The sequence below is a fragment of the Gossypium raimondii genome, chromosome 11, assembly GCF_025698545.1.
Source record: "Gossypium raimondii isolate GPD5lz chromosome 11, ASM2569854v1, whole genome shotgun sequence".
In the NCBI taxonomy this organism is placed as follows: Eukaryota; Viridiplantae; Streptophyta; class Magnoliopsida; order Malvales; family Malvaceae; genus Gossypium; species Gossypium raimondii.
Genome location: NC_068575.1, coordinates 24,818,960 through 24,833,005, shown reverse-complemented (window position 1 = coordinate 24,833,005; position 14,046 = coordinate 24,818,960). Strand labels below are relative to the sequence as shown.

At 37.7% G+C, this 14,046-nt stretch overlaps 1 protein-coding gene across 1 annotated transcript; it reads left to right on the top strand.

Moving 5' to 3' along the window:
- Positions 1-96: 96 nt before the first annotated feature.
- Positions 97-4,716, top strand: LOC105785388 (uncharacterized). The gene is made up of 3 exons (XM_012611466.2): positions 97-640; positions 1,336-2,848; positions 3,478-4,716. Exons 1-3 carry the CDS (start codon positions 259-261, stop codon positions 4,601-4,603), a joined length of 3,021 nt encoding a protein of 1,006 aa, XP_012466920.1. The 5' UTR covers positions 97-258; the 3' UTR covers positions 4,604-4,716.
- The last annotated feature ends 9,330 nt before the right edge of the window (positions 4,717-14,046 follow it).

The window sequence follows — 14,046 nt, the reverse complement described above, 5'->3', positions numbered from 1 at the left end:
CAATTTTTCATATCACATTATTTTGGTAATTATTTTACTATATCTCATAACACGTCAGTTTCTGAAAAATAGAAATGATTCTGTGCAATATGTGGGTTTGTTTGGGCTTGTAGTGTTTATTCAAAGCTCGCTGAGGCATTGGGTTTTCGCTATGCCCCCGATCTCCACTTAAAACCGTAGCTTGTCGCTCCTCAATCCTCACCGATCTCCACCGTCTCAATATCTTTGGAATCGCAAAACCCCCCCATTTTATCAACTATGAAACTTAAACACGTCCATCTTAGGACCCTCCTTTCCTTTTCACCTTCTCCTCCTTCTCCATCTCTATATTCATTCTCAATCTTCATTTCTCATTTCTCCACTTCCCATAACCAGCCTTTACATTCCTATTCTTTGTCGTGGCGCCATGAGGAGGTTTCACGGCACGTAAAGGTTTCGGTTTGGTGGGATTTTGAGAACTGCAATCCTCCTGTAGGTTTCAATGTGTATAAGATTGCTCATATGATCACTTCCGCTGTCAGGGCCAATGGAATTAAGGGTCCTGTTCAGATAACTGCTTTTGGAGATATTTTGCAACTCTCTAGAACAAACCAGGAGGCGCTTTCTTCTACCGGGGTTAATCTTGCTCACGTTCCCCAGGGTATGCCATTTTGTTTCTTTAGTTGGCAAGTGGGATTTTCTTTGTTTTATTATTATTATTATTATTTAGAAATTATTGATTGTTTGCACCCAAGATTTTAGTGCTGTATTAGGCTTCCCCTGGAGTAATTTATTGGTTTCTGGAAACTTTAGTTAATCAAAATATATTTGATTAAAAAAGGAGAAAATAAAATGAATTTAGCAACTGTTTAAATATAATTTTTATTGTTAGAGCATGGTGCCGGCAGGGAAGGTGTTGCTATCTTTTAGTGCCGGCGGTGAGCAGAGAATTTAGGGATGTCTGTTGATTCCTGAACAGACTATGACTGCTGAAGGGTTTTGCTTATGTGGAGTAGAGACACAAATTTTTACCACTTACTTTCTTTAATCTAATAACCCCTCTTCCTGATCAGCAAAAAGAACGCCTTGCACGATTCTAGAATCCTAGCATCTCAAGTGTGCTACATCTGTCTAAATTTTTAAATCATGGTTTAACTTAGAAAGACACTTTTCTTTTTCTGCTGAAAGACCTAGCTGGGAAGAGGTAGGGTGGAACACTGTTATGAAGTGTCATCATTGCACAAATGATTTTTGTGAGAGAACATGCATTTCAGGTCTTACCGGTTTTTTTTCCTTTCTTTCCTAATTTGTATTCTCTTCATGTTATTTTACCATGCAAACTCTCCATCAATGCAGGTGGAAAAAACAGTGCTGATAGATCACTTCTGGTTGATCTTTTGTATTGGGTTTCTCAAAATCCTCCTCCAGCCCATCTTTTTTTAATCTCTGGTGACAGGGACTTTGCCAGCGTATTGCATAGATTACGGATGAGCAACTACAATATTCTGCTTGCTACATCAGATTCAGCTCCTAGTGTTCTTTGCGGTGCTGCCAGTATCATGTGGAATTGGAATGCACTGCTCAAAGGAGAGAACCTGACTGGAAAGCACTATAACCATCCTCCTGATGGTCCTTATGGTTCTTGGTATGGCCATTGCAAGGGGCCTCTTGATGATCCATTTTTAGTTGAACAACCAGCATGTACACAAACTGAAGAATTTTCTGAGAGTTGTTCAGATTCTGTGCCTCGAACAGTTCCAAAGGCAGTCATAAAGCATATACGACAGATTTTGAACTCATACCCAAATGGAATTTCTATAATGGACCTTCGTTCTGAGCTGAAGAAAAGTAATGTTAGCCTTGATAAAAACTTCTATGGGTATAAAAAGTTCTCCTGCTTTCTTTCGTCCATGCCACACATTTTGAGGCTTCAGTCAGAACGTGATGGTAATTATCTTATACATGGAATTTTCCCGAAAGCTGGTGAACCATCTAAGACTAGTCCTTGTTTATCTACCAGACCTGTCTGTAGAACTGGAGATGAGCTCACTGTTTCTTCTAGGTCGAGTGGTGATGGCAGGAGAGTAGATAGTGGTTTAAATGAAAAGTCCAGGTTGCATCATTTCCCTGAGGTTAATTCGGAAGTTGCTCCTGGAAAGATACAACAAACCCCTTCAGCAAATGGTAATCTTGTTAAAGTAAATGCAGAGAAGCCACAGGAGGAAGTCCAACAGCCCCTTCCAGTTGATCAGAAGACTACTGAAGCATCTAATGATCAGGTACCTGAGAGTCTTCATAATCATGTACTGGAACAAGATTCTGCATCTAAAGGTAGCTTCATAAGGAAGGTTTGGCAAAGATGGTTTGGTGGTAGTGATTACACACGTGCAGGAAAAGATCATGACAATCTTGCGGGAAAAGATTATCACCTTCCAGGAAAGCCTGGTGATTCTGCAGATATCACTGAGAAACAAAATAACAATCCTCTGAAAAAATGCATTGAGGTCAGCTCTGATAGGGAAGGAATGAAGGTAGAATGTGAGGAGAAGTCACATGTAGTTCCATATTCCTTAACCATTTCTTCATCAAGTAATGACTCGACTTTTGACACTAAAGCAACTGATGAAGCAAGTGAAAATCCCTCCGGGAAGAGGGCAGGTTTATTTAACTGGATTGCCAGCCGGTGTAAGTTTTGGAGAAGTAGCAAAGACTCTGGGGTATCAAGTGATCAATCCTATGAAAAGCTAAACCAAACAAACACGAACATTTTAAAGCATGAGGTTTTTAAACAAGGATCCTTCTGGGAAGACATGGAAATCTTAATAGACTCAATTAGGGGATCACTTTTTGTCACACAGTCTAGGACCAGGTTTGTTAATTCTCACCCTCTAGTTTTTACTGCGTGCCTTGCTGACAAAAATCTGCTAGTTTGCTTGTTCTCGTCTTTAGCTTGCAAATTTTTATATACTCCCCCTTTCGTAATGGAATCTAGAATGGCATTTACACTTTGTTAAATATTCACACATATTTGCTGACTCTTGTAATATATTGCGGTTGCTTTCTTTAGATCTTTGTATTTTGCACATGCCAACGTTTATTTGACAGAAAGTAAAATAAATATCTGGACTTATGAACTTGTCAAGTTTTCGTTTCAGCTTTTAGTTCTGTTCTACAGGGGCATCTGTTTACCGTCCTTGTGGTTTCGAGCATCCTGTACTTGCATTTTTATGTGTCGATGGAAGAGGGTGTGTTTGTTTACATGCAGAGATAGTAGAAAGAGCAACCTTTCATCTGTTTTCTCTGTTCTAATGTGTTAATAATTATCATGATTGAATATGTAAGATTATCAAACACTGCGTTTTGTTCAAATGTTAGTACCTGTTGGAAGCAATCTGCTGTTTCTGAATGAATATATTGAATTGGAAATTTGTTTTCCAACTATAAACGGTGAAGTAGTTTTAACAAAATCATGTCTTAGCGGTTGTCAAACTTTTGCAGGGAAGAGATGGCTGAAAATCTGCTGAAGGAAGGGCCATTTGTTCTTAGATCTCTCAGTAATACCGATCTTCTTCATTTGGTCGATTTGTTAATATCTGATAAGAAATGGATAGAAGAATGCCCCTCCCAAGCATCACCTTTCAAGATCACTAAGGCTGCTGGGAAGAGTCCCAGTTTGGGTCATTCTCATGCTTCAAATGGGTTGAGATCGATCTTTATGCGCACTCCATCGCAGGCAAACTTGCAGACAGAACATGAAGGAGAGAAAAAGTTGCAGAATATTCCTCATTCTGGGGTTTCATCTACCATCCTTGATAAGAACTCTTCAGATCGTTCTAGATTTCAAGTATTGTCCGACTGTCAAAATCTTGTGAAAGATATACTAAAGGAACACCCTGAAGGACATAATGTGGCCAACTTCAGAAAACTGTTCCTTGAGAGGTACGGTTATCCTCTTGATATACAAAGGCTTGGTTGCAAAAAGTTAGTATCTGTGCTAAAGAACGTGCCTGGAATTAAAATAGAGTCCACCTACATACTTCCTGCAAACATTCAAGAAAATGCCAGCCATGCATTAGGTGAATTGCCTGATGATGCAACAACAAAAGGTGATGCTTTAGACACAACATGGGATGAACTAGGACCTGTGTCCAACACGACTTCAACCAGAAACGAATCGCAATCAGGATTAGGGAGCAAAAGAATGGGCACAAAGGCAACATATCCCGACTGTCCTCTCTCAGATGATGAATTTTCTGATTCCGAAAGGGAAATCTCCAGTGCAGAGCGATCTGGGCTACAACAGAAGCCTGGAGTAGATGAGGAAGACAGCTCTTTGCTGCAAATCCTTGATTCATGGTACAGTAGTAAGGAAGGTAAGGATAAAACAGATAATTCAGAGAACTCTGAGGGTTTGGTCGATTGTTCTGAATATGATGTCAAGCCGTCTGGTGCTGCTGGAGAAAGCACGAAGACCGGAAAATGTTTGGAGGGCTATGGAAAGAAGCAAAGGATGCAAAAGAAGTATTCTTTTGTTGCAGACCCAGTGGGGAATGACAGAGATAAGTTGATTAATGTAATGTTAGGTAGTTTGAAAAAAATAAGTGAGTCGAGAATGAAGGCGTGAATGGTTATGGCTGGTTTTGACGGTATCAATCTTCATGTATTTTGCTATTATTTCTTACTTGTGTTAGCTTTCATACTACATTCTAGCTATAGTGGAAATTTTTGGGCCTACAAGTAGTTCATGGTTACAAATAATGGTCAATGGTACAGCTATGATAATAGTGCATTCTATTAGGTGATGCTCCAGTAAAACACAACCATCAATATCACACGAATAAGATAAAATATAATCATTTATTCTTTCACAGAAATTTGTCTTTGATTTCTACTTGATAAATTAGTATTAGAAATTTAGAACACAGTAAAATATTGCTCTTTTCATCAAATCTTCTTTTAGGACGTTACAAAGTGTCCTTTCTTGAACACCTGTTTCCCTTTTATGTATGAAAGCCTTTCTTAATGAAGTTTATTATTTGAGGTTTTTATATAGGTATTATATTTTATTTTAATACTTTCTAAAATACTTATTTTTTTTTCATAATGTTATTTATTTATTGGGCAAATTACATATAAAAGTTCATATTTTAAAAAATTTACCGAAATGGGCCCGATAAATAATTATTTACCAGAATGACCCTATTTCCCTGAAAGCGCGTTCATGTCAGCGCGTTGTCAGGTGACGAAGCAGGAAAATGCGTTCTTGAGGAAGCGTTTTGCCTACGTGGACAAAAATCGCTCCCTTATGGGTGCGCTTTATGTCCAAGTAGGCAAAACACTTCCTCAAGGACGCTTTTTGCCCGTTAGGGTTTTGGGTTATTGGTTTAAGGTTAGGGTTAGGGTTTTGGTGTTTTTAGGTTTAGGGTTTTAGAGAAAAAATTAAATAAATAAGGGCTTAGAGTTTAGGGTTTGTTAATTAAATTAATTATAAATTTTTCAAAATTGGATTAGGTTTCGTGTTTATTGTTTTTTAAGAAAAATCAATTAAATTAAGGTTTAGGGTTACTTGAGTAATTTAATTAATTTTTTTTAAAATTAGATTAGGGTTTAGAGTTAGGATTTTTAAGGAAAAATCAAATAAATTAGGGTTCAGGATTACTTGAATAAATTAATTATAAATTTTTAAAAAATTAGATTAGGGTTTAGTGTTTAGTGTTTTTAAGTAAAAACTCAAATAAATTAGGGTTTGAGGTTTAAGGTTAATTAAATTATTTGTTAATTTAAAAAAGCTCTCACGTGGACGCGCTTTTGCTACAGTAGCTCCTAAAAATATAATTTCGAGTTGACGTTTCTGAGTAAATAGTGTCAAAAACGCTTTAAGCAAGATGCTTTGTCAGCAATAGTACTTAAAGAAGCTCTCACGTGGACGCGCTTTTACTACAGTAGTTCCTGAAAAAATAATTTCGTATAGACGTTTCTGAGCAAATAGTGTCAAAAACGCTTTAAACAAGATGCTTTGTCAGCAATAGTACTGAAAAAAGCTCCCACGTGGACGCGCTTTTGCTACAGTAGCTCCAGAAAAAATAATTTCGAGTAGACGTTTTTGAGCAAATGGTGTCAAAAACACTTTAAGCAGGATGCTTTGTCAGCAGAAGTATTGAAAGAAGCTCCACGTGGACGCGCTTTTGCTACAGTAGCGCATGTTTGGCCTGAGGTTATAAATGAGACAAAATTTTTTCTCAGATTGCGTAAGTTACAGCAAAAAAAATTTAGAGAGGCTAAGAAAGATAGAAATTGAAGATGAGTGAACGTATTAGTGCTGTTATTTACTATGATGGTGATGTTTGCCACACCGAGAACGGTGTTGTTTTTTTATCGGAGAATATAGTACAATTGGTTTTTAACCAGAACATAGATTTGACAGAACTTTGTAAAAGAATTAGGCGTAAAATATTCAGAATGACGCCAATGAAAGTTCTGTCTATTACGTATCGATTTTGTTCTTCTGTTGATCTAGTAACATATGACTCGTTTGACATAAAAGGTGCTCGTAGCTTGGAGGCAATGGTGCAGACCCATCTCGCTAGTGGAGCACCCTATATTGAGTTATATGTACAATTTACATCGCCAAATGATGCACTTGCGACTGGTGTTTGAGAGGTATACGCGACCCCTGCCCGACACTCGGTTAGTGGGTTACAAAACACGGAACAGTTCATGTTTGGTAGCGGTATAGAATACACATCCCCTGCACGACACTCTGTCGGTGGATGGGACATGCACCTCGGTGGGTCGATGTTTGATGCTGGAAATACGTACTGGGGAACGACATCATCTAGTGGTTGGCAATCTACATCCAATTGGGGACGTTATGAAACGCCCAGAAGAAGAGATGATGTACTCCTTACGACGTCCACCGGTGAGGGGACCTCGTACATTGCAGATGATGGTGGGTTAGAAGATGACTCTGATGTAGATCCACCTCGAGAGCCAGAGGCCCGATGGTGCAGAAGTTGTATTATTTTCTGAAACGGAGCCTATTCCAACCGAACCTAAAGATGTTGAAGGGGGTTCAGATGAAGAAGAAGATTCACGATTCAAAGCATACTCACCTCCAGCCCACATGCATAATGTCGATCTGTCTACAGATGATACATTGGAGTTTCTATATCTACCACACCTATTGCGTGATCGTACGAGTTCGGTACTAGATTTGGGTGAATTTGAAGTTGGTAATCAGTTTTCCAACAATGATAGTTTTATTGGTGCTTTGAAACAACATAGCATCAATAACGGTGTTAACTACCACGTCGTTAAGTCCAAAGTTGATGAGTTTGAGGCGAAGTGTGCAGTGCAAGACGGTACATGTTCATGGAAAATCTACGCCTCGTTAAGGAAAAAGACAGGGTTGTGGAGATAAAAAAGTACAAAGGTCCACATACATGTACTGTAGGTAGAGTATTTAGGGTTTCTGAAAAATACTATTATTATGTAATGTTGCATTATTTAATGTACTCCGTTTATAGGTATTTCACAAGATCATCCGAAGATGGATTCAGCTATGTTAGCTAGCTTGATACTACCCACGGTGAAGGCAGATCCCAAGACTTCAGTGCCAATTTTAATTACCAATATTCGTTGCCAAATGGGGTACACGCCCTCTTACCGCAAGGCTTGGATAGCTAAGCAGAAGGCGTTGGAGAAGATGCATAGGAGGTGGGATGCTTCATATAATGAAATATGACAGTGGTGTCAAGTGCTATAGAGATACGTCCTAGGTTGCATAACAGACCTTGAAACGGAACATGCATACTACAACAGCCGATTGCTACGTGGATGTCAAGTGTTCAAACGCCTGTTTTGGACTTTTAAGCAATGTCGAGACCCATTTCCATACTGCAAGCCATTGGTACAAATTGACGGTACCTTTATGTTTGGTAGATATACCCATCGACTATTGCTAGCAGTGGCACAGGATGGCAGTGGGAGAATTATTCTAATTACGTTTACAATAACACCAGGGGAGTCAGCTGATGACTGAGATTTCTTTCTATCTAGGTTAAGGAGGCATGTGTGCACCCAACCTGATATCTGTGTTATTTCGGATCGAAGCACCGGCATACTAGCTGCAATTGATCGACAGGGAAGCTTATGGCAGTGCACACACCATCGGTATTACCTAAAGGCATGTTGCTTCCAACTACTACAGATAATATCCATCTACGAGTGAACGACGACAAGTGACCAACATGAGTATTTAGTCTCTATTAATATAATTTCGTTTGTCATTTTAAATTTATTCTAATTGAAAGAGTGATATGTAATATTCGCTATGAACTTATATTGGCAGGGTATGAAATAAATAAAGATCGTTTTCATGAGATGTTGGCAGTTTTGCATTCAATTAATGGCGAAGGCGCGGACTACCTTTGTAACATACCTTTCGAACAATGGTCACAAGCATACGATGGCGACCTACGATATGGTCATATGACCTCAAACCTGGCTTAATACATAAATTCTGTTCTAAAAGGAACGCGCCATCTACCCGATAACATCAGTTGTGCGAGAGACATATTTTCGTTTAGCGGCGCTATTTCCAAAGCGAGCAGGGAGTTATGTAGGCCAGATGAAGGGAGGCCATGTATGGTGCAGTAAGGTAGTGCAAGAAATTAACAAGGCCAAGGCGCGGGAGAACACCATGCACACAGTCTGTCACGATCGAGACAACTTATGGTTTCGCGTGATAGAGTTTGACAGACCGCACCAAAGTGTTCTTGGCGGGCAAATAGGACTTGCGACTGTGGGATGTTTGACGCACTTCGTTATCCGTGTGCTCACATAATTGTAGCTTGTCATAATCTCCGTCTGGATCCGATGAGCTATGTCGACGAAGTGTACAAATTAGAAAACATGTATAACGTCTAGAGACACGTATTCCCACCGGTCCCAGATGAACGTAAGTGGCCGTCTATATCGCTTGCTCCCTTTAAGCTATTATCGGATAGAGAATTACGTTGCAAACCAAAGGGTCGACCTTGCTCTACTAGAATACGTAACAATATAGATATCCGAGAAACAACCAGCCAACAGAAGTTGTGTGGATGGTGTAGGAACCCAGGCCATACAAGCCGACCATCCCCAAATCGTAATAGTTGAACATTATTGTAAGAAATTTTGTATTATTTATATTTTTAAAATAAAAAAATTGGTACAAATATTCAGAATATTGACTTATTTTAAAGAAAATCTATTTCATTAAAAATATTAAAGTAAATTACAATTACTTTATTCAAAATAACGTTTTATTTTATTAAATGAAATAATATAGAAATATTCAACATATTGCCTTATTTAAAAGAATTTCTATTATATTAAAAATGTAAAAGTAAATTTCTATTTTATGACATGTAATAATATAGAAGAATTTCTATTTTATTACATCAAATAATATCAAAATATTCGAAATGTTTGTACAAATATATTAAAATAAAAATCAATCTTCATGCCCGCCGAATTCAGTGCCACATGGTGGTCGTCGACGATTATGCACTGGATTCCTTCTTTGTCCAGCTTTCGGCGGGGGTTGTGGTTGCTCCAGCGGGGATTCTAGTTCTTCCGGTAGGGGATCTGGTTGTCGATGTTGGGACGATGAGCCACCTTGATAGAATAGTGACTGTGGAGGTGTTTGCATCACTAACGGCGAAGCTGTTTGAAACCCATACGGTGATGGAGATTGGTAAAAAAAAGAGCTCCCCGACGACCCTCTTACGATCCCTCGTGCGACGCTGACCTATACATCTGCGGTCCACTCGGCGTAATCGAAAATAGAGATGAACCGGGCCATGGAATCCATCCTGCCATGAGACTAAAAAAAGGAAACATATAAGGGTTAGGATACATAAAAGGGCTAGGATACGCACCTGGCATCATCTGAAAAGGCTGTGTCGTGGGTATTGTCGGTTGAACTGCTGGGTCGGGTGACTGTGTTGGTGCTGTTGCTGGGCCTGGTGATTGTATGGGTGCTGATGATGGGTTGGGTGATTGTCTGGGCCTCGTTGATAAACCTGCATCGTCGTCTCTTCTTATTGGATTTAAAGGGCCACGTCGTTCCCTTTGGACACGCAATTGTCGTTGCCTCTCCTCTACTGACAGTAAATACGTCTTACCATGGATCCTAAATCATGGCATGTATTCCGGCACGCATGCTAACTCTGGAACGATGATCGGTTCCTAAGTAGGTATATAATCATACCGATCTTCCCACATTTGGATGTAGTATGACCAGAATCTCGGCCAATCCGTATGCAATTGTCATAGGTTGATTTTGTGATGATCATCCAATACTTTAGGTACCACGGGGATCGGTTGTCAAAATCCAAATTACCGTAATACTCAGTCCAACTGGTGCATCTCCACGGTCGCATAGTTGACCACTGCGGCTTTCACATGCCAAGCGTTTGGATTTTAGAAGTACTCATCCGGAATTACTGCCCGAATTGCCGGATCCTCATATGGTGTCCATTGAAACTATATGAACATGATGGAAATATTAGTTATATACATAATACATAATACTAAATACTAAATACTAAATACTAAATACTAAATACTAAATACTAAATACTAAATACTAAATACTAATTACTAAATACTAAATACCAATCGACTAGCTCGTGATGGAAATATCTATTTTATTTAATACTTACTTGTGCTTTCGACTGTTGGTCTAATAGAAGCCGTATATCTTCAAGAGAGGTAGGTAATCGAGCATAACTTGCTGAATGGTTCCACCTAATTAAATAAATTTTTAGCATACTATTATATTTTAAATCTACGTAATAATTGTAAAATCTAATATAAAATTTACCTCGTTATGAGTGGGAATGTATATGGGTGGTCCACTCGAGGACGTAAAAATGGAAAGCAAAACCGTGCCCATAACTGCAGTAGTGACAGGCAACCTTTGATTTTTACTTTATTCGGTCGCGTCGCCCCGCACATCTCCCGATACAATGTGGCCAAAACGGCAGACCCCCAACTGAATTCACCAGCTTCTCTAAAATCAACGAGTTTCAGCAGCCATCTTAGATGTACAAGGTTCCGTAACAAGTCCGGCATGAGATAACCTCCAATTATCTGAAGAATGTACGCCCGAGCATATCAGATTCTTTCTACTTCGGTAGAACCATCATTCGGCTCCGAGAATGTGTCTCGTAACCAGCCCATCTCGATCCGACATCCGTTAATATTCTCCGAAATAGCACCCAAAATCTCGTAACATACCGCTCCCCAATCACCAGATTGAAGCAGACTTATGGATGCGTGCCCACCAAGCAATCCCAACTGCAAATTGACATCTTCCAAAGTGATAGTACACTCTCCACATAGAAGATGGAATGTGTGCGTCTCGGGTCTCCACCTCTCAATCAACGCACTGATGAGTTTCGGGTCCAACTTGCATCTCCGGCCTACCGTCGCCACGTGCCAAAAACCCGCTTCCCGCAAGTAATTCTCTACCAACGGTGATGGAGGACCATGCATATTACGGATATAGCATTGCAATATCCGATCTACAGACTTTTATAACAAATAATAAAATAATAATTATTTAAAATTGCATAAATAAAAAATATCTTAAATAATATTTAAAAATTAAATTTAACACTTACCATTTTCATTTGTTTGACGGGTATGTGCTTGTCATCAAGACGAATTAATTCTCCGGCCATTTCTAACACGATCAAATTTTTACGATTTAAAAAAAAATTCAAAAAAATAAAATTTAAAACTTTTTTAAAAATAATTAAAAAATTAAAGATTTTTTAAATAGGAATTTGAGAGGAATTTGAGAGAATATTAGAGAGAAATTGAGAGAAAGGATTTCGTTGTGAAAAAAATGAAGGGGGTTTTTATAATTTTTTTTACCGTTGGAGGGGTCACCAACGGTCAAAAAAGTAGCCGTTGCTACTATTCACGCGCGGGCAAAACGCGTCCCCAAGGGAGCGCAATGTGGCAGGAAAACACGTCCTTGAGGGCGCGCTTTTTGTCCATGTGGACAAAGCTGTCCCTTGAGGAAGAGTTTTCCTACCACGTCCCCTGACATTGCGTTAACGTGGACGTGCTTTCGGGGAATTGGGTCATTCCGGTAATTAATTATTTACCGGGCCCATTTCAATAAATTTTTTAAAAAATTGACTTTTATTAGTATGTTACCCTTATTTATTGAATTCATGTCTTTTGAGATAAAGACAAACGAAGAGTTGGGATGATTAAACTTCTCAACTACTTGAATCAATGTGTTTGGTATGATTTCATTAGCCCTGAGCATTGACGTTAAGCTAAAGACACTGATTTAGTCATTTATTACTCGTGGGTCTAGCCGAGATTTTGATATTCATTAGTATTGACGTCTCATCTTATATGTACTCCATTTTCTTTTTTTTATTTTATACAAAATCTTAAACCCTAATATTTTTCTCCTACTTTAATTCCTTTACTATAACTTGAATTTTAGGTAAATTGGTTGTTGAAATAGCAAAATCACATACCTCCAAAAACTTCAAACATTGTAAATTTACTTGCTCTATCATTAAATTTTGGTTTTTTATTAAATATTGTTATTACTAATTTATCATCAATAGATTCTGTAACTAATATTTTTTCTCATAAATACTAATAGCTTGAATATTAAAATCTAAGTCCGACATTATATGAGTTTTGGTATCCGGAACAATTGGATCAAAGGCTAGTTACTTGGGATTTATTTATATTAGAAACCCTAACACATGCGTATGCATGTAAAAATCACGGATTTCAAACATACAGAAGGCCATAAACTTATTGGTATAATGATAAAGGATTTGTTTATAAATTTATTAAATATGAGTTCAATCCTTAAACATGTTACTTTTAGTTCTTTTATTTAAAAACTATATAAAAGTATGAAAAGACAAAAGGCTATAAAAACAATAATAGTAGTCATTTAGTAAAAGGGTATATTAGTAATTTTCTAATCGAGTTGGCACTCGGTTAACCCGTGACACCAACTTAGTCAAGAATTTTATTAGTAGTATAGATGTTGTATCTCAAATATGCCACTGCAAAATCATACCAAAGTTGCCTTAGTTGAAAAGTAAAGGCTAGAGATGCCCCTTTTTTAAAAAAAAAAAAATCAATTAAGCCCTTAAAAAAGTTTACCCTATTGAGCCATCAATATAAAAAAAAAATTAACTAAGCCCTTTTGTTAACGAAAATCATCAGTTCATCAGTTTGACCATTAACTGTGCTAACATGGCAAATGACATTAACATGGCATGCCATATCAACAAAAAATTAAAAAAATAAAAATTAATAAAAAAATATATACATTTGGAATGAACCTTGAAAAATGGTTTTTCAGGTTCATTTGAATATGGACAAATATTTGTCCAGATTTATTCTTGATGAGTGCAAACCAATAAAAAAGTGCATAATTGTACAAATTCTTAAATATTAGTAAAGTTAAAAATTTCGTAATTTCATAATTGAAAATTTCAGGACCAAGACATTAATTAATGGAGAAAACCTTCATGATCATGTACTATAACTCCAATGCCGCCAAAATTTCAATGAAATTTATATTTATATTTACTTTATTAACTTTATTAACTTGTGTTTTTTGTAGGCGAGGTTTGCTTTAGAGGTCTCGGATGCTTATGTAAAGAAGGCATTGGGAAAAATATGGAGAGACAATAAAAGTACTTTGAAGAAAAATTATTATAAGACAAAAACAACCCTCGATGAGAAATTGCAAAATGTCCCGCCGAGTATGTTGAGGTACCAATGGGAAGATGCGGTTAGATTTTGGCATTCTCTAAAAGGCGAGGTACGACGTACTTCCAAACTACTGTAATTATTTTGGTTTATAGTATTTACTATTTACGTACTAAAAATTTTATAACGAGGATCGTGAACGAGTTGGAAAAAAAAATGACAAAGAACAAAAATTCACTCACAGTAGGGTCGAGAAGTTTTGCATGTGTAGCTGAGGCGGAGGTATTTTTAATTTTTTAATTCTCAAATATG